This window comes from Phyllobates terribilis, unplaced genomic scaffold (genome assembly GCF_046119375.1).
Source record: "Phyllobates terribilis strain yellow unplaced genomic scaffold, ASM4611937v1 Scaffold_5__5_contigs__length_657084704, whole genome shotgun sequence".
In the NCBI taxonomy this organism is placed as follows: Eukaryota; Metazoa; Chordata; class Amphibia; order Anura; family Dendrobatidae; genus Phyllobates; species Phyllobates terribilis.
In genome coordinates this window covers 351827564-351849948 of record NW_027362765.1, presented here as the reverse complement: position 1 = coordinate 351849948, position 22385 = coordinate 351827564, and the positions used below count along the sequence as shown (strand labels likewise).

Sequence of the window (22385 nt, the reverse complement as noted above, 5' to 3'; positions counted from 1 at the left end):
GCAGCTCCGGTGGTGGTGAGGCCGCAGCTCCGGTGGTGGTGAGGCCGCAGCTCAGGAGGTGGTGAGGCCGCAGCTCCGGTGGTGGTGAGGCCGCAGCTCCGGTGGTGGTGAGGCCGCAGCTCCGGTGGTGGTGAGGCCGCAGCTCCGGTGGTGGTGAGGTCGCAGCTCCGGTGGTGGTGAGGCCGCAGCTCCGGTGGTGGTTAGGAGACAGCTTCGGTGATGGTGAGGTGGCAGCTCAGGAGGTGGTGAGGAGACCGCTCTGGTGGTGATGAGGTGGCAGCTCCGGTGGTGGTGAGGCCGCAACTCCGGTGGTGGTGAGGTCGCAGCTCCGGTGGTGGTGAGGCCGCAGCTCCGGTGGTGGTTAGGAGACAGCTTCCGTGATGGTGAGGTGGCAGCTCAGGAGGTGGTGAGGAGACCGCTCTGGTGGTGGTGAGGTGGCAGCTCCGGTGGTCGTGAGGCTGCAGCTCCGGTGGTGGTGAGGCCGCAGCTCAGGAGGTGGTGAGGCCACAGCTCTGGTGGTGGTGAGGTCGCAGCTCCGGTGGTGGTGAGGTCGCAGCTCCGGTGGTGGTGAGGTCGCAGCTCCGGTGGTGGTGAGGCCGCAGCTCCGGTGGTGGTTAGGAGACAGCTTCCGTGATGGTGAGGTGGCAGCTCAGGAGGTGGTGAGGACACCGCTCTGGTGGTGGTGAGGTGGCAGCTCCGGTGGTGGTGAGGCCGCAGCTCAGGGGGTGGTGAGGCCGCAGCTCTGGTGGTGGTGAGGCCGCAGCTCTGGTGGTTGTGAGGCCGCAGCTCTGGTGGTTGTGAGGCCGCAGCTCTGGTGGTTGTGAGGCCGCAGCTCTGGTGGTGGTGAGGCCGCAGCTCCGGTGGTGGTGAGGCCGCAGCTCCGGTGGTGGTGAGGCCGCAGCTCTGGTGGTGGTGAGGCCACAGCTCCGGTGGTGGTGAGGCCGCAGCTCCGGTGGTGGTGAGGCCGCAGCTCCGGTGGTGGTGAGGCCGCAGCTCCGGTGGTGGTGAGGCCGCAGCTCCGGTGGTGGTGAGGCCGCAGCTCCGGTGGTGGTGAGGCCGCAGCTCCGGTGGTGGTGAGGTGGCAGCTCAGGAGGTGGTGAGGAGACCGTTCTGGTGGTGGTGAGGTGGCAGCTCCGGTGGTGGTGAGGCTGCAGTTCAGGAGGTGGTGAGCTCTGGTGCTGGTGAGACCGAAGCTCCGGTGGTGGTGAGGCCGCAGCTCAGGAGGTGGTGAGGCCGCAGCTCCGGTAGTGGTGAGGAGACAGCTCCGGTGATGGTGAGGTGACAGCTCAGGAGATGGTGAGGAGACCGCTCTGGTGGTGGTGAGGTGGCAGCTCAGAAAGTGGTAAGGTGACAGCTCCGGTGATGGTGAGGTGGCAGCTCAGGAGGTGGTGAGGCCGCAGCTCTGGTGGTGGTGAGGCCGCAGCTCTGGTGGCGGTGAGGCCGCAGCTCTGGTGGCGGTGAGGCCGCAGCTCTGGTGGTGGTGAGGCCGCAGCTCTGGAGGTGGTGAGGCCGCAGCTCTGGAGGTGGTGAGGCCGCAGCTCTGGAGGTGGTGAGGCCGCAGCTCCGGTGGTGGTGAGGTGGCAGCTCCGGTGGTGGTGAGGTGGCAGCTCAGAAGGTGGTAAGGTGACAGCTCCGGTGATGGTGAGGTGGCAGCTCAGGAGGTGGTGAGGAGACAGCTCCGGTGGTGGTGAGGTGGCAGCTCAGGAGGTGGTAAGGTGGCAGCTCCGGTGGTGGTGAGGAGACAGCTCCGGTGGTGGTGAGGTGGCAGCTCCGGTGGTGGTGAGGCGGAAGCTCAGGAGGTGGTGAGGAGACCGCTCCGGTGGTGGTGAGGCGGAAGCTCCGATGGCGGGGCGGTGTTGAGGAAAGGACGGATTTGGGAAATATTTTGAGTTGGAGGCGGCAGGAGTTTGGATGTTTAGTGTGAAGGACAAGGCAGAGTCTAGAGTTAAACTGAGGTAGCGGACATCCGGTACAGGGAAAGTGTGATGTAATTTATTGTGATATATAAATCAGGTAGGGGTGTTGGGTGAGATGGAAGTAGTTAAGGAGTTTGGTTTTGTCCACATTGAGTTTTAGCAAGCAAGAGGAGAAGGAGGAGGATGCGGCTGATAGACACGCTGGGATTCTGAACAGCAGAGAGGTGACGTCAGGGCCGAAGAAGTAGATCTGGGTGTCATCAGCGTGCAGGTGGTACTAGAAGCCATGGGACCTTATGAGTTGTCCAAGGCCAAAGGTATAGATAGAGAAGAGTAGGGGTCCCAGGACAGAGCCTTGAGGGACATCAACAGAAATAGGGCAGGATGAGGAGGTAGTGTGGGAGTGGTAGATGCTAAATGTGCGGGTCGGTGAGGTGTGAGTAGATCCTGGAGAGGGCAAGGTCTGTGATACCGGGGGAAAAGAGGATCTGTAGTAGGACAGAGTAATGTAGAAGGCAGAGGACAGGTCTAGGATGAGGAGTACAGAGTAATGTAGAAGGCTGAGGACAGGTCTAGGAGGAGGAGCACAGAGTAATGTAGAAGGCAGAGGACAGGTCTAGGATGAGGAGTACAGAGTAATGTAGAAGGCTGAGGACAGGTCTAGGAGGAGGAGCACAGAGTAATGTAGAAGGCAGAGGACAGGTCTAGGAGGAGGAGCACAGAGTAATGTAGAAGGCTGAGGACAGGTCTAGGAGGAGGAGCACAGAGTAATGTAGAAGGCTGAGGACAGGTCTAGGAGGAGGAGCACAGAGTAATGTAGGGGGCAGAGGACAGGTCTAGGAGGAGGAGCACAGAGTAATGTAGAAGGCAGAGGACAGGTCTAGGAGGAGGAGTACAGAGTAATGTAGAAGGCAGAGGACAGGTCTAGGAGGAGGAGCACAGAGTAATGTAGAAGGCAGAGGACAGGTCTAGGAGGAGGAGCACAGAGTAATGTAGGGGGCAGAGGACGGGTCTAGGAGGAGGAGCACAGAGTAATGTACAAGGCAGAGGACAGGTCTAGGAGGAGCACAGAGTAATGTAGAAGGCAGAGGACAGGTCTATGAGGAGCACAGAGTAATGTAGAAGGCAGAGGACAGGTCTAGGAGGAGGAGCACAGAGTAATGTAGAAGGCAGAGGACAGGTCTATGAGGAGCACAGAGTAATGTAGAAGGCAGAGGACGGGTCTAGGAGGAGCACAGAGTAATGTAGAAGGCAGAGGATGGGTCTAGGAGGAGGAGCACAGAGTAATGTAGAAGGCGGAGGACAGGTCTAGGAGGAGCACAGAGTAATGTAGAAGGCGGAGGACAGGTCTAGGAGGAGCACAGAGTAATGTAGGGGGCAGAGGACGGGTCTAGGAGGAGGAGCACAGAGTAATGTAGAAGGCAGAGGACGGGTCTAGGAGGAGGAGCACAGAGTAATGTAGAAGGCGGAGGAGAGGTCTAGGAGGAGGAGCACAGAGTAATGTAGGGGGCAGAGGACAGGTCTAGGAGGAGGAGCACAGAGTAATGTAGAAGGCAGAGGACAGGTCTAGGAGGAGGAGCACATAGTAATGTAGAAGGCGGAGGAGAGGTCTAGGAGGAGCAGCACAGAGTAATGTAGAAGGCGGAGGAGAGGTCTAGGAGGAGCAGCACAGAGTAATGTAGGGGGCAGAGGACGGGTCTAGGAGGAGGAGCACAGAGTAATGTAGAAGGCAGAGGACGGGTCTAGGAGGAGGAGCACATAGTAATGTAGAAGGCAGAGGACAGGTCTAGGAGGAGGAGCACAGAGTAATGTAGAAGGCAGAGGACAGGTCTAGGAGGAGGAGCACAGAGTAATGTAGAAGGCGGAGGAGAGGTCTAGGAGGAGCAGCACAGAGTAATGTAGGGGGCAGAGGACGGGTCTAGGAGGAGGAGCACAGAGTAATGTAGAAGGCAGAGGACGGGTCTAGGAGGAGGAGCACATAGTAATGTAGAAGGCAGAGGACAGGTCTAGGAGGAGGAGCACAGAGTAATGTAGAAGGCAGAGGATGGGTCTAGGAGGAGGAGCACAGAGTAATGTAGAAGGCGGAGGAGAGGTCTAGGAGGGGGAGCACAGAGTAATGTAGAAGGCAGAGGACGGGTCTAGGAGGAGGAGCACAGAGTAATGTAGAAGGCGGAGGACAGGTCTAGGAGGAGGAGCACATAGTAATGTAGAAGGCAGAGGACAGGTCTAGGAGGAGAAGCACATAGTAATGTAGAAGGCAGAGGACAGGTCTAGGTGGAGGAGCACAGAGTAATGTAGAAGGCAGAGGACAGGTCTATGAGGAGCACAGAGTAATGTAGAAGGCAGAGGACAGGTCTAGAAGGAGGAGCACATAGTAATGTAGAAGGCAGAGGACAGGTCTAGGAGGAGGAGCACAGAGTAATGTAGGAAGCAGAGGACAGGTCTAGGAGGAGGAGCACAGAGTAATGTAGAAGGCAGAGGACAGGTCTAGGAGGAGGAGCACAGAGTAATGTAGAAGGCAGAGGACAGGTCTAGGAGGAGGAGCACAGAGTAATGTAGAAGGCAGAGGACAGGTCTAGGAAGAGGAGCACAGAGTAATGTAGAAGGCAGAGGACAGGTCTAGGAGGAGGAGCACAGAGTAATGTAGAAGGCAGAGGACAGGTCTAGGAGGAGGAGCACAGAGTAATGTAGAAGGCAGAGGACAGGTCTAGGTGGAGGAGCACAGAGTAATGTAGAAGGCAGAGGACAGGTCTAGGAAGAGGAGCACAGAGTAATGTAGAAGGCAGAGGACAGGTCTAGGAGGAGGAGCACAGAGTAATGTAGAAGGCAGAGGACAGGTCTAGGAGGAGGAGCACAGAGTAATGTAGAAGGCAGAGGACAGGTCTAGGAGGAGGAGCACAGAGTAATGTAGAAGGCAGAGGACAGGTCTAGGTGGAGGAGCACAGAGTAATGTAGAAGGCAGAGGACAGGTCTATGAGGAGCACAGAGTAATGTAGAAGGCAGAGGACGGGTCTAGGAGGAGGAGCACAGAGTAATGTAGAAGGCAGAGGACAGGTCTAGGAGGAGGAGCACAGAGTAATGTAGAAGGCAGAGGACAGGTCTAGGAGGAGGAGCACAGAGTAATGTAGAAGGCAGAGGACAGGTCTAGGAGGAGGAGCACAGAGTAATGTAGAAGGCAGAGGACGGGTCTAGGAGGAGGAGCACAGAGTAATGTAGAAGGCAGAGGATGGGTCTAGGAGGAGGAGCACAGAGTAATGTAGAAGGCAGAGGACAGGTCTAGGTGGAGGAGCACAGAGTAATGTAGAAGGCAGAGGACGGGTCTAGGAGGAGGAGCACAGAGTAATGTATAAGATAGAGGACGGGTCTAGGAGGAGGAGCACAGAGTAATGTAGAAGGCAGAGGACGGGTCTAGGAGGAGGAGCACAGAGTAATGTAGAAGGCAGAGGACAGGTCTAGGAGGAGGAGCACAGAGTAATGTAGAAGGCAGAGGACGGGTCTAGGAGGAGGAGCACAGAGTAATGTAGAAGGCAGAGGACAGGTCTAGGAGGAGGAGCACAGAGTAATGTAGAAGGCAGAGGACAGGTCTAGGTGGAGGAGCACAGAGTAATGTAGAAGGCAGAGGACAGGTCTAGGAGGAGGAGCACAGAGTAATGTAGAAGGCAGAGGACGGGTCTAGGAGGAGGAGCACAGAGTAATGTAGAAGGCAGAGGACGGGTCTAGGAGGAGGAGTACAGAGTAATGTATAAGATAGAGGACGGGTCTAGGAGGTCAATAAGTCGTTGGTAATTTTGGTAGGGCAGTGGGGACGGAATCCGGATTGTAGGTTGTGAAGAGTGAGTTGGATGAGAGGAGGGAGGACAGTTCAGCACGGACATGCTGTTTGTGGAGTTTGGAGGTGAATGTTAGCAGTGATATGGGATGATAACTGGACGTAGAGGTTGAGGGATGGCTTCTTCAGGATGGGTCTGATTTTTTCATGTTAGAAAGCAGAAGGGAGGACACCAGAGGTTAATGATAGGGTGAAGAAATGGGTTAGGGCCAGGATAGGTGTGAGGATGTGGAGGAGGTTAGATGGGGTCAAGTGTACAAGTGGTGAGGTGCGATGTGGAGAGGAGATGAGTAACCTCTCCTTTAGTGATGGTGGGGAGGAAGGTTATGGGGGAACGGCATTGGTCTGTTAATAGGGGCTTGTGGTAGTTAATAAACACTTGTCTGATTTGGTCGATCTTATTTTTGAAATTTGTGTCAAAGTCTTCAGTAGGAATAAATAAGGGAGAGGGCAGCGGTGGGTGGAGGAGGAAGGTAAAAGTGTAGAATAACTTTTTGGAGTTATGGAATAAAGAAGAAATAATAGCTGTGACATATTAAAAAAGTATAAAATTATAAAACTAAACTGCGGCATTTATTTTCCCTGCAAGAAAAAAGCTAAATGGAACGAGCTGCGGTGGATTTCGCGGAGCCCTTCAGAAAGATCGTTTTCCTTTGAGTCAACTGAATTGATTTCCATTTGGTAAAATGTCTCTTAAATGTAAAGGAGCAGCAGAGTAATGAGCGCCCACAGCCGAGCTCGGGGGGCTGGGTGCATTATTAGCTATTAATTAGTAACAGGTATTTCCAGGCTCGCTCGCACTTACTCAGGCAGATGTTATCCTTGAAGAAGTTTAGGAATTTCAAACAGTCGTCAATGTAGTTTCCGCTGCTGCTGCAGTCGCACCAGGGGGACACGCTGAGGCTGCTGGATTCAATGTAATTCGGGGTGATTCCTGTGCCTGTAACCACAGAAACAGCAGATGATAAATCAGCCATCATCATATATTAATAGGGAAGCGTAATAACCATTAGAGGTCAGGAGCAAGTGACTGGGACAGCCTCAGTGATAATAAGCTAGTGACTCATACTTCATGTGCTACAAGTAACCCTCGGTGGCACAGAAATGTGACGGTCGCTTTGTGTTCTGATGCCCATTCACACAGTACAGATGACGCCTCAAACAATGTAACCACACAACCTGCAACAATATATCATGTGTGATACAGAGATCCCTGCGATCCCTACCGATGAGACCGGAGTACGCCAGCAGGCATTCTGCGTAGTTCTCCTTCAGGCATCCGCTCACTGATCGAGGGTCCGGTTGACAGTCGGTAAGAAAATGAGCGAGACGAGATCTGTGATAGAAAACACGAGATGGAAATAATCTGTGAGTAACAGGAAGATTCTGATGGATTACTGGATGTATCAGATTCTGGATGAAAGGAACTGACACCTGATCTACAGTCACCAGGGTCCCGGGGCTCCCACCCCCCATGTAATAAATCATTTTACACACTGACCATTTTCTTCACTTTAATTTCTAATCTGAACTTGAAATTGTGAAGAAACACGAGTCGTATCTGTTCCAATTTAGTCCTGAAGTAATTACATTTATCCACAAACGCTGCGTCTGAATATCAATGAGATTCCTCGTCATGAAAGGAAATGGATCGGAATTTACCCTCATTTATCTATAAACGGAGGAAGAATACCTTTACTACAATACAAAACATAAGAGATATCTACAGAGTATATACTACAGATGAAAGCAGCAGTTTCCATCCACTGTATATAAAGACACATCTCCATGTTTTCCTCAATATCTGACATGAGATCAGAATAAACCTTTCCCGTTTTAGGACAATTAGGATTTTACCATAATGTTTAATATTTGCCAAATGCCGGAATAATGAGAGAGAGAAGGTTTAAGGCATTTTTATTACTTACTGCAGAGTCAGATGTTTCCATACAATAAGATTACTTTGCCTCTAAACAATTCTGGACGGCCCATATGATGATGTCATGTGTTTTTTGAAGCATCTGATATTTTTTTGGAAACATCTGAGTTAATTAGAGACACACCTGTGGATGTATTTTAATGCACACCTGAAACACACTGCTTCTTTGTGTAGCATCATGTGAAAGTCTAAAGAAATCAGCCAAGATATCAGGAAGAGAATTGTGGACTTGAACAAGTCTGGCTCATCCTTGGGTACAATTTCAAGATAAAACTTTTTGGGCATAATGACCATCGTTACGTTTGGAGGAAAAAGAGAAAAGCTTGGAAGTCTAAGAACACCATCCCAACTGTGAATCACGGGGGGCAGCATCATGTTGTGGGGTTATTTTGCTGCAGGCGCACTTCACAAAATAGATGGCATCATAAGAAAAGAAAATTATGTGGCAATACTGAAGAACATGTGAAGACATCAGCCAGGAAGTTAAAGCTTGGGCAGAAATGGGTCTTCCAAATGGACAATGACCCGGAGCATACTGCCAAAATGGTAACAAAGTGGCTTAAGGATAACAAAGTCAATGTTTTGGAGCGGCCATCACAAGCCCTGATCTCAATCCTATAGAAAATTTATGGGCAAAGCTGAAAAGGCTGCGAGCGCCGAGCAAGACGACCTACACACCTGGATCAGTTACACCAGTTTTATCAGGAGGAATTGGCCCAAATTCCACCAACTATTGTGAGAAGCTGTGGAAGGAGATCCCAAATGTGAGACCCAAGTCATTCAGTGTAAGGGCAATGGGACCAAATACTAATGAGATGGATGGAAACTTCTGACTTTGCAGTAAGTAATAAAAATGCCTTAAAGGGAGTCTGACAGCCCCTGGGACTTAATGTATGGGCATACAGGTGATAGAAATGTAACTCTATACCTACCTGTATGGCCATAGTAGAGGTCTGATGGGAGTCTGTCCTCCCCTGGGAGATATCTGACCTCTACTATGGGCATACAGGTGATAGAAATGTAACTCTATACCTACCTGTATGGCCCATAGTAGAGGTCTGATGGGAGTCTGTCCCCCCTGGGAGATATCTGACCTCTACTATGGGCATACAGGTGATAGAAATGTAACTCTATACCTACCTGTATGGCCCATAGTAGAGGTCTGATGGGTGTCTGTCCCCCCTGGGAGATATCTGACCTCTACTATGGACATACAGGTGATAGAAATGTAACTCTATACCTACATGTATGGTCATAGTAGAGGTCTGATGGGAGTCTGTCCCCCCTGGGAGATATCTGACCTCTGCTATGGGCATACAGGTGATAGAAATGTAACTCTATACCTACCTGTATGGCCCATAGTAGAGGTCTGATGGAATCTGTCCCCCCTGGGAGATATCTGACCTCTACTATGGGCATACAGGTGATAGAAATGTAACTCTATACCTACCTGTATGGCCATGGTAGAGGTCTGATGGGAGTCTGTCCCCCCTGGGAGATATCTGACCTCTACTATGGGCATACAGGTGATAGAAATGTAACTCTATACCTACCTGTATGGCCCATAGTAGAGGTCTGATGGGAATCTGTCCCCCCTGGGAGATATCTGACCTCTACTATGGACATACAGGTGATAGAAATGTAACTCTATACCTACCTGTATGGCCCATAGTAGAGGTCTGATGGGAATCTGTCCCCCCTGGGAGATATCTGACCTCTACTATGGACATACAGGTGATAGAAATGTAACTCTATACCTACCTGTATGGCCCATAGTAGAGGTCTGATGGGAATCTGTCCCCCCTGGGAGATATCAGACCTCTACTATGGGCATACAGGTGATAGAAATGTAACTCTATACCTACCTGTATGGCCATAGTAGAGGTCTGATGGGAGTCTGTCCCCTCTGGGAGATATCTGACCTCTACTATGGCCATACAGGTTATTGAAATGTAACTCTATACCTACCTGTATGGCCATAGTAGAGGTCTGATGGGAGTCTGTCCCCCCTGGGAGATATCTGACCTCTACTATGGGTATACAGGTGATAGAAATGTAACTCTATACCTACCTGTATGGCCATAGTAGAGGTCTGATGGGAATCTGTCCCCCTGGGAGATATCTGACCTCTACTATGGGTATACAGGTGATAGAAATGTATCTCTATACCTACCTGTATGGCCATAGTAGAGGTCTGATGGGAATCTGTCCCCCCTGGGAGATATCTGACCTCTACTATGGGCATACAGGTGATAGAAATGTAACTCTATACCTACCTGTATGGCCATAGTAGAGGTCTGATGGGTGTCTGTCCCCCCTGGGAGATATCTGACCTCTACTATGGGTATACAGGTGATAGAAATGTAACTCTATACCTACCTGTATGGCCATAGTAGAGGTCTGATGGGAATCTGTCCCCCCTGGGAGATATCTGACCTCTACTATGGGCATACAGGTGATAGAAATGTAACTCTATACCTACCTGTATGGCCATAGTAGAGGTCTGATGGGTGTCTGTCCCCCCTGGGAGATATCTGACCTCTACTATGGGTATACAGGTGATAGAAATGTAACTCTATACCTACCTGTATGGCCATAGTAGAGGTCTGATGGGAGTCTGTCCCCCCTGGGAGATATCTGACCTCTACTATGGGCATACAGGTGATAGAAATGTAACTCTATACCTACCTGTATGGCCATAGTAGAGGTCTGATGGGTGTCTGTCCCCCCTGGGAGATATCTGACCTCTACTATGGGTATACAGGTGATAGAAATGTAACTCTATACCTACCTGTATGGCCATAGTAGAGGTCTGATGGGAGTCTGTCCCCCCTGGGAGATATCTGACCTCTACTATGGGCATACAGGTGATAGAAATGTAACTCTATACCTACCTGTATGGCCATAGTAGAGGTCTGATGGGTGTCTGTCCCCCCTGGGAGATATCTGACCTCTACTATGGGTATACAGGTGATAGAAATGTAACTCTATACCTACCTGTATGGCCCATAGTAGAGGTCTGATGGGAATCTGTCCCCCCTGGGAGATATCTGACCTCTACTATGGACATACAGGTGATAGAAATGTAACTCTATACCTACCTGTATGGCCATAGTAGAGGTCTGATGGGAATCTGTCCCCCCTGGGAGATATCTGACCTCTACTATGGACATACAGGTGATAGAAATGTAACTCTGTACCTACCTGTATGGCCATAGTAGAGGTCTGATGGGAATCTGTCCCCCCTGGGAGATATCTGACCTCTACTATGGACATACAGGTGATAGAAATGTAACTCTATACCTACCTGTATGGCCATAGTAGAGGTCTGATGGGAATCTGTCCCCCCTGGGAGATATCTGACCTCTACTATGGGCATACAGGTGATAGAAATGTAACTCTATACCTACCTGTATGGCCATAGTAGAGGTCTGATGGGTGTCTGTCCCCCCTGGGAGATATCAGACCTCTACTATGGGCATACAGGTGATAGAAATGTAACTCTATACCTACCTGTATGCCCATAGTAGAGGTCTGATGGGAGTCTGTCCCCCCTGGGAGATATCTGACCTCTACTATGGGCATACAGGTGATAGAAATGTAACTCTATACCTACCTGTATGGCCATAGTAGAGGTCTGATGGGAATCTGTCCCCCCTGGGAGATATCTGACCTCTACTATGGCCATACAGGTTATTGAAATGTAACTCTATACCTACCTGTATGGCCATAGTAGAGGTCTGATGGGAATCTGTCCCCCCTGGGAGATATCTGACCTCTACTATGGGCATACAGGTGATAGAAATGTAACTCTATACCTACCTGTATGGCCATAGTAGAGGTCTGATGGGAATCTGTCCCCCCTGGGAGATATCTGACCTCTACTATGGCCATACAGGTTATTGAAATGTAACTCTATACCTACCTGTATGGCCATAGTAGAGGTCTGATGGGAGTCTGTCCCTCCTGGGCGATATCTGACCTCTACTATGGGCATACAGGTGATAGAAATGTAACTATATACTTACCTGTATGGCCATAGTAGAGGTCTGATGGGAATCTGTCCCCCCTGGGAGATATCAGACCTCTACTATGGACATACAGGTGATAGAAATGTAACTCTATATCTACCTGTATGGCCATAGTAGAGGTCTGATGGGAGTCTGTCCCCCCTGGGAGATATCTGACCTCTACTATGGACATACAGGTGATAGAAATGTAACTCTATACCTACCTGTATGGCCATAGTAGAGGTCTGATGGGAATCTGTCCCCCCCTGGGAGATATCTGACCTCTACTATGGACATACAGGTGATAGAAATGTAACTCTATACCTACCTGTATGGCCATAGTAGAGGTCTGATGGGAGTCTGTCCCCCCTGGGAGATATCTGACCTCTACTATGGACATACAGGTGATAGAAATGTAACGCTATACCTACCTGTATGGCCCATAGTAGAGGTCTGATGGGAATCTGTCCCCCCTGGGAGATATCTGACCTCTACTATGGGCATACAGGTGATAGAAATGTAACTCTATACCTACCTGTATAGCCATAGTAGAGGTCTGATGGGAATCTGTCCCCCCTGGGAGATATCTGACCTCTACTATGGGCATACAGGTGATAGAAATGTAACTCTATACCTACCTGTATGGCCCATAGTAGAGGTCTGATGGGAATCTGTCCCCCCTGGGAGATATCTGACCTCTACTATGGACATACAGGTGATAGAAATGTAAATCTATACCTACCCGTGTGCCTCATATTAGAGGTCTTGTTGCTGTGAAAAGTCTTTTTAGTCAATCAAATTTCTGATGTGTTCCAGTCCCGGGGACTAGAAGAAATCCCCACCTCCTGTGGTAATTATAATGTTTCCGCCCTTCCCCTGCATGTTACAGTGCCCTGTGATGTGCAGTTGCAGCAGCCAAATGGAGGCACAGTGACATGCAGGGGAGGGGGGAAACATTGCAATTCACACAGTAGGCAGGGATTTCTTCAGGGCCCCGGGTCCGCAAGCATCAGAAACTTGATTGAATAAAAATAAATTTCACAGCAACAAGACCTCTAATATGAGGCACACAGGTAGGAATAGATTTACAATTCTATATTAGAGGTCAGATGAGTGCCAGGGGGCGACACATTCCCTTTAAACCTTCTCTCTCTTATTATTCCGGCATTTGGCAAATATTAAACATTATGGTAAAATCCTAATTGTCCTAAAACGGGAAAGGTTTATTCTGATTTCATGTCAGATATTGAGGAAAACATGGAGATGTGTCTTTATATATAGTGGATGGAAACTGCTGGTTTCAACTGTATATATACTCACTAATCACAGGCGGAGGGTCAACCGAAGACTCCAGAGATCAGAATCTCCCATCGGAGATAAAAGATCTCCCATCACTAATCACAGTCCTCCTCCCATCACAGTCCTCTTCCCATCATAGATCACAGTCCTCCTCCCATCACAGTCCTCTTCCCATCATAGATCACAGTCCTCCTCCCATCACAGTCCTCTTCCCATCATAGATCACAGTCCTCCTCCCATCACAGTCCTCTTCCCATCATAGATCACAGTCCTCCTCCCATCACAGTCCTCTTCTCATCACAGTCCTCCTCCCATCACAGTCCTCTTTTCATCACCGTCCTCCACCCATCATAGATCACAGTCCTCCTCTTATCATAAATCCCAGTCCCCTTCTCATCACAGATCAGTTCTCCTTCCATCATAGATCACAGTCCTCTTCTCATCACAGTCCTTCTCCCATCACAGATCACAGTCCTCCACCCATCACAGATCACAGTCCTTCTCCCATCACAGTCCTCCTCTCATCACAGATCGCAGTCCTCCTCCCATCACAGATCACAGTCCTTCTCCCATCACAGTCCTCCTCCCATCACAGATCACAGTCCTTCTCCCATCACAGATCACAGTCCTCCTCCCATCACAGATCACAGTCCTTCTCCCATCACAGTCCTCCTCTCATCACCGATCACAGTCCTCCTCCCATCACAGATCACAGTCCTTCTCCCATCACAGATCACAGTCCTCCTCCCATCACAGTCCTCCTCCCATCACAGATCACAGTCCTCATCCCATCATAGAGCACTGTCCTCTTCTCATCACAGTCCTCCTCCAATCAAAGATCACAGTCCTCCTCCCATCACAGATCACAGTCCTCCTCCCATCACAGATCACAGTCCTCCACCCATCACAGTCCTCCTCTCATCATAGATTACAGTCCTCCTCCCATCACAGTCCTCCACCCATCACAGATCACAGTCCTCCTCTCATCACAGATCACAGCCCTCTTCTCATCACAGTCCTCCTCCCATCATAGATCAGTCCTCTTCTCATCACAGTCCTCCTCCCATCACAGTCCTCCTCCCATCACAGATCACAGTCCTCCTCCCATCACAGATCACAGTCCTCATCCCATCATAGAGCACTGTCCTCTTCTCATCACAGTCCTCCTCCCATAAAAGATCACAGTCCTCCTCCCATCACAGTCCTCCTCCCATCACAGATCACAGTCCTCCACCCATCACAGTCCTCCTCTCATCATAGATTACAGTCCTCCTCCCATCACATATCACAGTCCTCCACCCATCACAGATTACAGTCCTCCACCCATCACAGATCACAGTCCTCCACCCATCACAGATCACAGTCCTCCACCCATCACAGATCACAGTCCTCCTCTCATCACAGATCACAGTCCTCTTCTCATCAGTCCTCCTCCCATCATAGATCACAGTCCTCCTCCCATCACAGTCCTCCTCCCATCACAGATCACAGTCCTCCACCCATCACAGATCATAGTCCCCCTCCCATCACAGATCATAGTCCTCCTCCCATCACAGATCACAGTCCTCCTCCCATCACAGATCATAGTCCCCCTCCCATCACAGATCACAGTCCTCCTCCCATCACAGATCATAGTCCCCCTCCCATCACAGATTACAGTCCTCCACCCATCACAGTCCTTCTCCCATCACAGATCACAGTCCTCCTCCCATCACAGATCACAGTCCTCCTTCCATCACAGATCACAGTCCTCCACCCATCATAAATCACAGTCCTCTTCTCATCACAGTCCTCCTCCCATCACAGATCACAGTCCTCCACCCATCATAGATCACAGTCCTCTTCTCATCACAGTCCTTCTCCCATCATAGATCATAGTCCTCCTCCCATCACAGTCCTCCTGTAACATACCTGGCGGCGTCCTTGCATGGTGGTCCATCTCCCACTGTGCAAGAGGGCGCACTTGATCTCCTGTCCAGAATGTCTCTCTGGCTTCCCTCCATGCTGTCTGTTTGTGTCTGTTTCTGCTGCTTAAGGGCGGCGCCCGATCACTTCCTGCTTTTTGTACCTGCTGCAGGCACACCCCTTGTGCGTCCTCAGCCTATTGCTGTCTGTCACTTGGTATATAGCTCAGCAGCTCCCTTCTATCCCTGCCTGAGCATAAGTGTTTTCCTTCAGTGTGTGCTTGCACTCTGAAGGTGCCAGGTCCCGTCTCTTGTCTCCTGCTTTTTGTATCAGTTCCCGTGTCTGAACTGAGTCCTGTATGTCTCCTGCTTTGCGGTATCAGCTCCCGTGTCTGAACTGTGTCCTGTATGTCTCCTGCTTTGCGGTATCAGCTCCCGTGTCTGAACTGAGTCCTGTATGTCTCCTGCTTTGCGGTATCAGCTCCCGTGTCTGAACTGACTCCTTTCTGTGTTCTCTTGTCTGTCCTGTCTGAACACGCTCCTAGCCTGTTCCTCTCGCCTTCTAGTGGCCGATTTCCTAGACCCACTCCTGTGTCTGGTCTGTCCTGTCTGAACACGCTCCTTGCCTGTTCGTTCCGCCTTCTAGTGGCCGATTTCCTAGACCCGCTCCTGCGTCTGGTCTGTCCTGTCTGAACACGCTCCTTGCCTGTTCGTTCCGCCTCTCTGGGGGCCGTATTCCCAGACCCGCTCCTGTATCCCTCTGCAGTGTCGGTCTCCTCCGTACACTCAGTTCCAGTCTGAACTCTCTCCTGTCCTTTACCTGTTTTGCCTCTATGTCCGTTCCCTTCCTTTTTCTGCAGAGTCTGAACTCGTACCTAACTCCTGCTTGTTGTCTCTGCAAGTACTGTGTGAGTATCTGGCTCTGTCTTTCCCTTCCTGTCTGTTCCGTGTGAACAGAGCCCTGTCCTCCCTGCTCAGCCTTGTCTGCACTCTAGCTGTGCTTGCCTGTAACCCTCTGCCTGTATTGTTCCAGAGTCCCGGTGTGTACTGGGTCCTATCCCGCCTGTGTTCCTACCTGCTAGTGCCTCCCTGTCTGCACTCTAGCTGTGCTTGCCTTTACCCCCCTGCCTGCATACCCGCCTGCCTGCATACCAGTCGTGCCTGCCTATACCCTCCAGTCTGTGTGCCAGCCTACCAGCCTGTTCCTGTATTCCCCTGTGTGGGTCAGCAGCCGTGTCCGGGGTCTGTCCTGGAGTAGCACCTGGTCCCTCTGCTCGGTTCCTCCTTGGTGCACTGGCGTCGTATGCCGTCGTGCGACCCTGGTCGGATCGGGTGAATACTTAGTCACGCCCCTCCAGGCATTCACTCTCCGGCACGGTCCAGTGGAATCACTACCAATCACACGCACACGCCGCTTAGCCCGGGCGTGTGCATAACACCTCCTCTCATCACCGATCACAGTCTTCCTCCCATAACAGATCACAGTCCTCCTCCCATCACAGATCACAGTCCTCCTTCCATCACAGTCCTCCTCCCATCACAGATCATAGTCCTCCTCCCACCACAGATCACAGTCCTCCTCCCACCACAGATCACAGTCCTCCTCCCATCACAGATCACAGTACTCCTTTCATCACAGATCACAGTCCTTCTCCCATCACAGATCACAGTCCTCCTCCCATCACAGATCACAGTCCTCCTCCCATCACAGATCACAGTACTCCTTTCATCACAGATCACAGTCCTCCTCCCATCACAGATCACAGTACTCCTTTCATCATAGATCACAGTCCTCCTCCCATCACAGATCAGTCTCCTCTCATCACAGATCAGTCTTCTCCCATCACAGATCACAGTCCTCCTCTCATCACAGATCACAGTCCTCTTCCCATCATCCCATCACAGATCACAGTACTCCTTTCATCATAGATCACAGTCCTCCTCCCATCACAGATCAGTCTCCTCTCATCACAGATCAGTCTTCTCCCATCACAGATCACAGTCCTCCTCTCATCACAGATCACAGTCCTCCTCTCATCACAAATCAGTCCTCCTCCCATCACAGATCACAGTCCTCCTCCCATCATAGATCACAGTCCTCTTCTCATCACAGTCCTCCTCCCATCATAGATCACAGTCCTCCTCCCATCACAGTCCTCCTCCCATCACAGATCACAGTCCTCCACCCATCACAGATCACAGTCCTCCTCCCATCACAGATCACAGTCCTCCTCCCATCACAGATCACAGTCCTCCTCCCATCACAGATCACAGTCCTCCTCCCATCACAGATCACAGTCCTCCTCCCATCACAGATCACAGTCCTCCTCCCATCACAGATCACAGTCTTCTCCCATCATAGATCAGTCCTTCTCTCATCACAATCCTCCTTTTCTCATAGATCACAGTCCTCCTCCCATCATATATCACAGTCCTCCTTCCATCAGAAGAACTCTTTCCATCATAGACCTCCTCTCATCACAGATCACAGTCCTCCTCCCATCACAGATCACAATCCTCCTCCCACCACAGATCACAGTCCTCCTCCCACCACAGATCACAGTCCTCCTCCCATCACAGATCACAGTCCTTCTCCCATCACAGATCACAATCGTTCTCCCATCACAGATCACAGTCCTCCTCCCATCACAGATCACAGTCTTCTTTACTTCATAAATCAGTCCTTCTCTCATCACAATCCTCCTTTTATCATAGATCAGTCCTCCTCCCATCATATATCACAGTCCTCCTTCCATCAGAAGACCTCTTTCCATCACAGCCCTCCTCCCATCATAGATCATAGTCCTCCTCCCATCGGTCCTCCTCTCATCACAGATCACAGTCCTCCTTCCATCACAGATCACAGTCCTCCTCCCATCACAGATCACAGTACTCCTTTCATCACAGATCACAGTCCTCCACCCATCACAGATCACAGTCCTTCTCCCATCACAGTCCTCCTCTCATCACAGATCACAGTCCTCCTCTCATCACAGATCACAGTCCTCCTCCCATCACAGATCACAGTCCTTCTCCCATCACAGATCACAGTCCTCCTTCCATCACAGTCCTCCTCCAATCAAAGATCACAGTCCTCCTCCCATCACAGATCACAGTCCTCCTCCCATCACAGTCCTCCTCCAATCAAAGATCACAGTCCTCCTCCCATCACAGATCACAGTCCTCCACCCATCACAGTCCTCCTCTCATCATAGATTACAGTCCTCCTCCCATCACAGTCCTCCACCCATCACAGATCACAGTCCTCCTCTCATCACAGATCACAGTCCTCTTCTCATCACAGTCCTCCTCCCATCATAGATCACAGTCCTCCTCCCATCATAGATCACAGTCCTCTTCTCATCACAGTCCTCCTCCCATCATAGATCACAGTCCTCCTCCCATCACAGTCCTCCTCCCATCACAGATCACAGTCCTCATCCCATCATAGAGCACTGTCCTCTTCTCATCACAGTCCTCCTCCCATCACAGTCCTCCTCCCATCACAGATCACAGTCCTCCACCCATCACAGTCCTCCTCTCATCATAGATTACAGTCCTCCACCCATCACAGATCACAGTCCTCCACCCATCACAGATCACAGTCCTCCACCCATCACAGATCACAGTCCTCCACCCATCACAGATCACAGTCCTCCACCCATCACAGATCACAGTCCTCCACCCATCACAGATCACAGTCCTCCACCCATCACAGATCACAGTCCTCCTCTCATCACAGATCACAGTCCTCTTCTCATCACAGTCCTCCTCCCATCATAGATCACAGTCCTCTTCTCATCACAGTCCTCCTCCCATCATAGATCACAGTCCTCCTCCCATCACAGTCCTCCTCCCATCACAGATCACAGTCCTCCACCCATCACAGATCATAGTCCCCCTCCCATCACAGATCATAGTCCTCCTCCCATCACAGATCATAGTCCCCCTCCCATCACAGATCACAGTCCTTCTCCCATCACAGATTACAGTCCTCCACCCATCACAGTCCTTCTCCCATCACAGATCAGTCCTCCTCCCATCACAGTCCTGCTCTCATCACAGATCACAGTCCTCCTCCCATCACAGTCCTCCTTCCATCACAGATCACAGTCCTCCACCCATCATAGATCACAGTCCTCTTCTCATCACAGTCCTCCTCCCATCACAGATCACAGTCCTCCACCCATCATAGATCACAGTCCTCTTCTCATCACAGTCCTTCTCCCATCATAGATCATAGTCCTCCTCCCATCACAGTCCTCCTCTCATCACCGATCACAGTCTTCCTCCCATAACAGATCACAGTCCTCCTCCCATCACAGATCACAGTCCTCCTTCCATCACAGTCCTCCTCCCATCACAGATCATAGTCCTCCTCCCATCACAGATCACAGTCCTCCTCCCATCACAGATCACAGTACTCCTTTCATCACAGATCACAGTCCTCCTCCCATCATAGATCACAGTCCTCCTCTCATCATAGATCACAGTCCTCCTCTCATCACAGATCACAGTCCTCCTCTCATCACAGATCACAGTCCTCCTCTCATCACAAATCAGTCCTCCTCCCATCACAGATCACAGTCCTCCTCCCATCATAGATCACAGTCCTCTTCTCATCACAGTCCTCCTCCCATCATAGATCACAGTCCTCCTCCCATCACAGTCCTCCTCCCATCACAGATCACAGTCCTCCTCCCATCACAGTCCTCCTCCCATCACAGTCCTCCTCCCATCACAGTCCTCCTCCCATCACAGATCACAGTCCTCCTCCCATCACAGATCACAGTCCTCCCATCACAGATCACAGTCTTCTCCCATCATAGATCAGTCCTTCTCTCATCACAATCCTCCTTTTCTCATAGATCACAGTCCTCCTCCCATCATATATCACAGTCCTCCTTCTATCAGAAGAACTCTTTCCATCATAGACCTCCTCTCATCACAGATCACAGTCCTCCTCCCATCACAGATCACAGTCCTCCTCCCATCACAGATCACAATCCTCCTCCCTTCACAGATCACAGTCCTCCTCCCACCACAGATCACAGTCCTCCTCCCAACACAGATCACAATCGTTTTCCCATCACAGATCACAGACCTCCTCTCATCACAGATCACAGTCTTCTTTACTTCATAAATCAGTCCTTCTCTCATCACAATCCTCCTTTTATCATAGATCACAGTCCTCCTCCCATCATATATCACAGTCCTCCTTCCATCAGAAGACCTCTTTCCATCACAGTCCTCCTCCCATCATAGATCAGTTACCTCTTCTCATCACAGCCCTCCTCCCATCATAGATCATAGTCCTCCTCCCATCGGTCCTCCTCTCATCACCGATCACAATCCTCCTTCCATCACAGATCACAGTCCTCCTCCCATCACAGTACTCCTTTCATCATAGATCACAGTCCTCCTCCCATCACAGTCCTCCTCCCATCACAGTCCTCCTCCCATCACAGTCCTCCTCCAATCACAGTCCTCCTCCAATCACAGTCCTCCTCCAATCACAGTCCTCCTCCAATCACAGTCCTCCTCTAATCACAGTCCTCCTCTAATTACAGATCACAGTCCTCCTCCCATCACAGATCACAGTACTCCTTTTCATCATAGATCACAATCCTCCTCCCATCACAGTCCTCCTCTCATCACAGTCCTCCTCTAATCACAGATCACAGTCCTCCTCCCATCACAGATCACAGTACTCCTTTCATCCATAGATCACAGTCCTCCTCCCATCACAGTCCTCCTCCCATCACAGTCCTCCTCTAATCACAGATCACAGTCCTCCTCCCATCACAGATCACAGTCCTCCTCCCATCACAGATCACAGTCCTCCTCCCATCACAGATCACAGTACTCATTTTCATCACAGATCACAGTCCTCCTCTCATCACAGTCCTCCTCCCATCATAGATCATAGTCCTCCTCCCATCACAGTCTTCCTCCCATCACAGATCACAGTCCCCCTCCCATCACAGATCACAGTCCTTCTCCCATCACAAATCACAGTCCTCCTTCCTTCGCAGTCCTCTTTCCATCATACATCATAGACCTTCTCCCATCATAGGTCACAGTCCTCCTCTCATCATAGATCACAGTCATCCTCCCATCATAGATCACAGTCCTCCTCCCATCACAGTCCTCCTCCCATCACAGATCACAGTCCTCCACCCATCACAGATCATAGTCCCCCTCCCATCACAGATCATAGTCCTCCTCCCATCACAGATCATAGTCCCCCTCCCATCACAGATCACAGTCCTTCTCCCATCACAGATTACAGTCCTCCACCCATCACAGTCCTTCTCCCATCACAGATCAGTCCTCCTCCCATCACAGTCCTGCTCTCATCACAGATCACAGTCCTCCTCCCATCACAGTCCTCCTTCCATCACAGATCACAGTCCTCCACCCATCATAGATCACAGTCCTCTTCTCATCACAGTCCTCCTCCCATCACAGATCACAGTCCTCCACCCATCATAGATCACAGTCCTCTTCTCATCACAGTCCTTCTCCCATCATAGATCATAGTCCTCCTCCCATCACAGTCCTCCTCTCATCACCGATCACAGTCTTCCTCCCATAACAGATCACAGTCCTCCTCCCATCACAGATCACAGTCCTCCTTCCATCACAGTCCTCCTCCCATCACAGATCATAGTCCTCCTCCCATCACAGATCACAGTCCTCCTCCCATCACAGATCACAGTACTCCTTTCATCACAGATCACAGTCCTCCTCCCATCATAGATCACAGTCCTCCTCTCATCATAGATCACAGTCCTCCTCTCATCACAGATCACAGTCCTCCTCTCATCACAGATCACAGTCCTCCTCTCATCACAAATCAGTCCTCCTCCCATCACAGATCACAGTCCTCCTCCCATCATAGATCACAGTCCTCTTCTCATCACAGTCCTCCTCCCATCATAGATCACAGTCCTCCTCCCATCACAGTCCTCCTCCCATCACAGATCACAGTCCTCCTCCCATCACAGTCCTCCTCCCATCACAGTCCTCCTCCCATCACAGTCCTCCTCCCATCACAGATCACAGTCCTCCTCCCATCACAGATCACAGTCCTCCCATCACAGATCACAGTCTTCTCCCATCATAGATCAGTCCTTCTCTCATCACAATCCTCCTTTTCTCATAGATCACAGTCCTCCTCCCATCATATATCACAGTCCTCCTTCCATCAGAAGAACTCTTTCCATCATAGACCTCCTCTCATCACAGATCACAGTCCTCCTCCCATCACAGATCACAGTCCTCCTCCCATCACAGATCACAATCCTCCTCCCTTCACAGATCACAGTCCTCCTCCCACCACAGATCACAGTCCTCCTCCCAACACAGATCACAATCGTTTTCCCATCACAGATCACAGACCTCCTCTCATCACAGATCACAGTCTTCTTTACTTCATAAATCAGTCCTTCTCTCATCACAATCCTCCTTTTATCATAGATCACA

The 22385-nt window shown here is 50.6% G+C and overlaps 1 protein-coding gene across 1 annotated transcript in view; it reads right to left on the bottom strand.

Moving 5' to 3' along the window:
- GFRA1 (GDNF family receptor alpha 1) overlaps nucleotides 1–22385 on the bottom strand; it is a 378896-nt gene that overhangs the window by 32984 nt on the left and 323527 nt on the right. Inside the window, exons 5-6 of the mRNA XM_073684629.1 lie at nucleotides 6972–7081; nucleotides 6551–6685 (exon numbers count right to left, since the gene is read on the bottom strand). Of these exons, the coding sequence (XP_073540730.1) occupies nucleotides 6551–6685; nucleotides 6972–7081 (245 nt within the window). The remainder of the gene's footprint in view (nucleotides 1–6550; nucleotides 6686–6971; nucleotides 7082–22385) is intronic.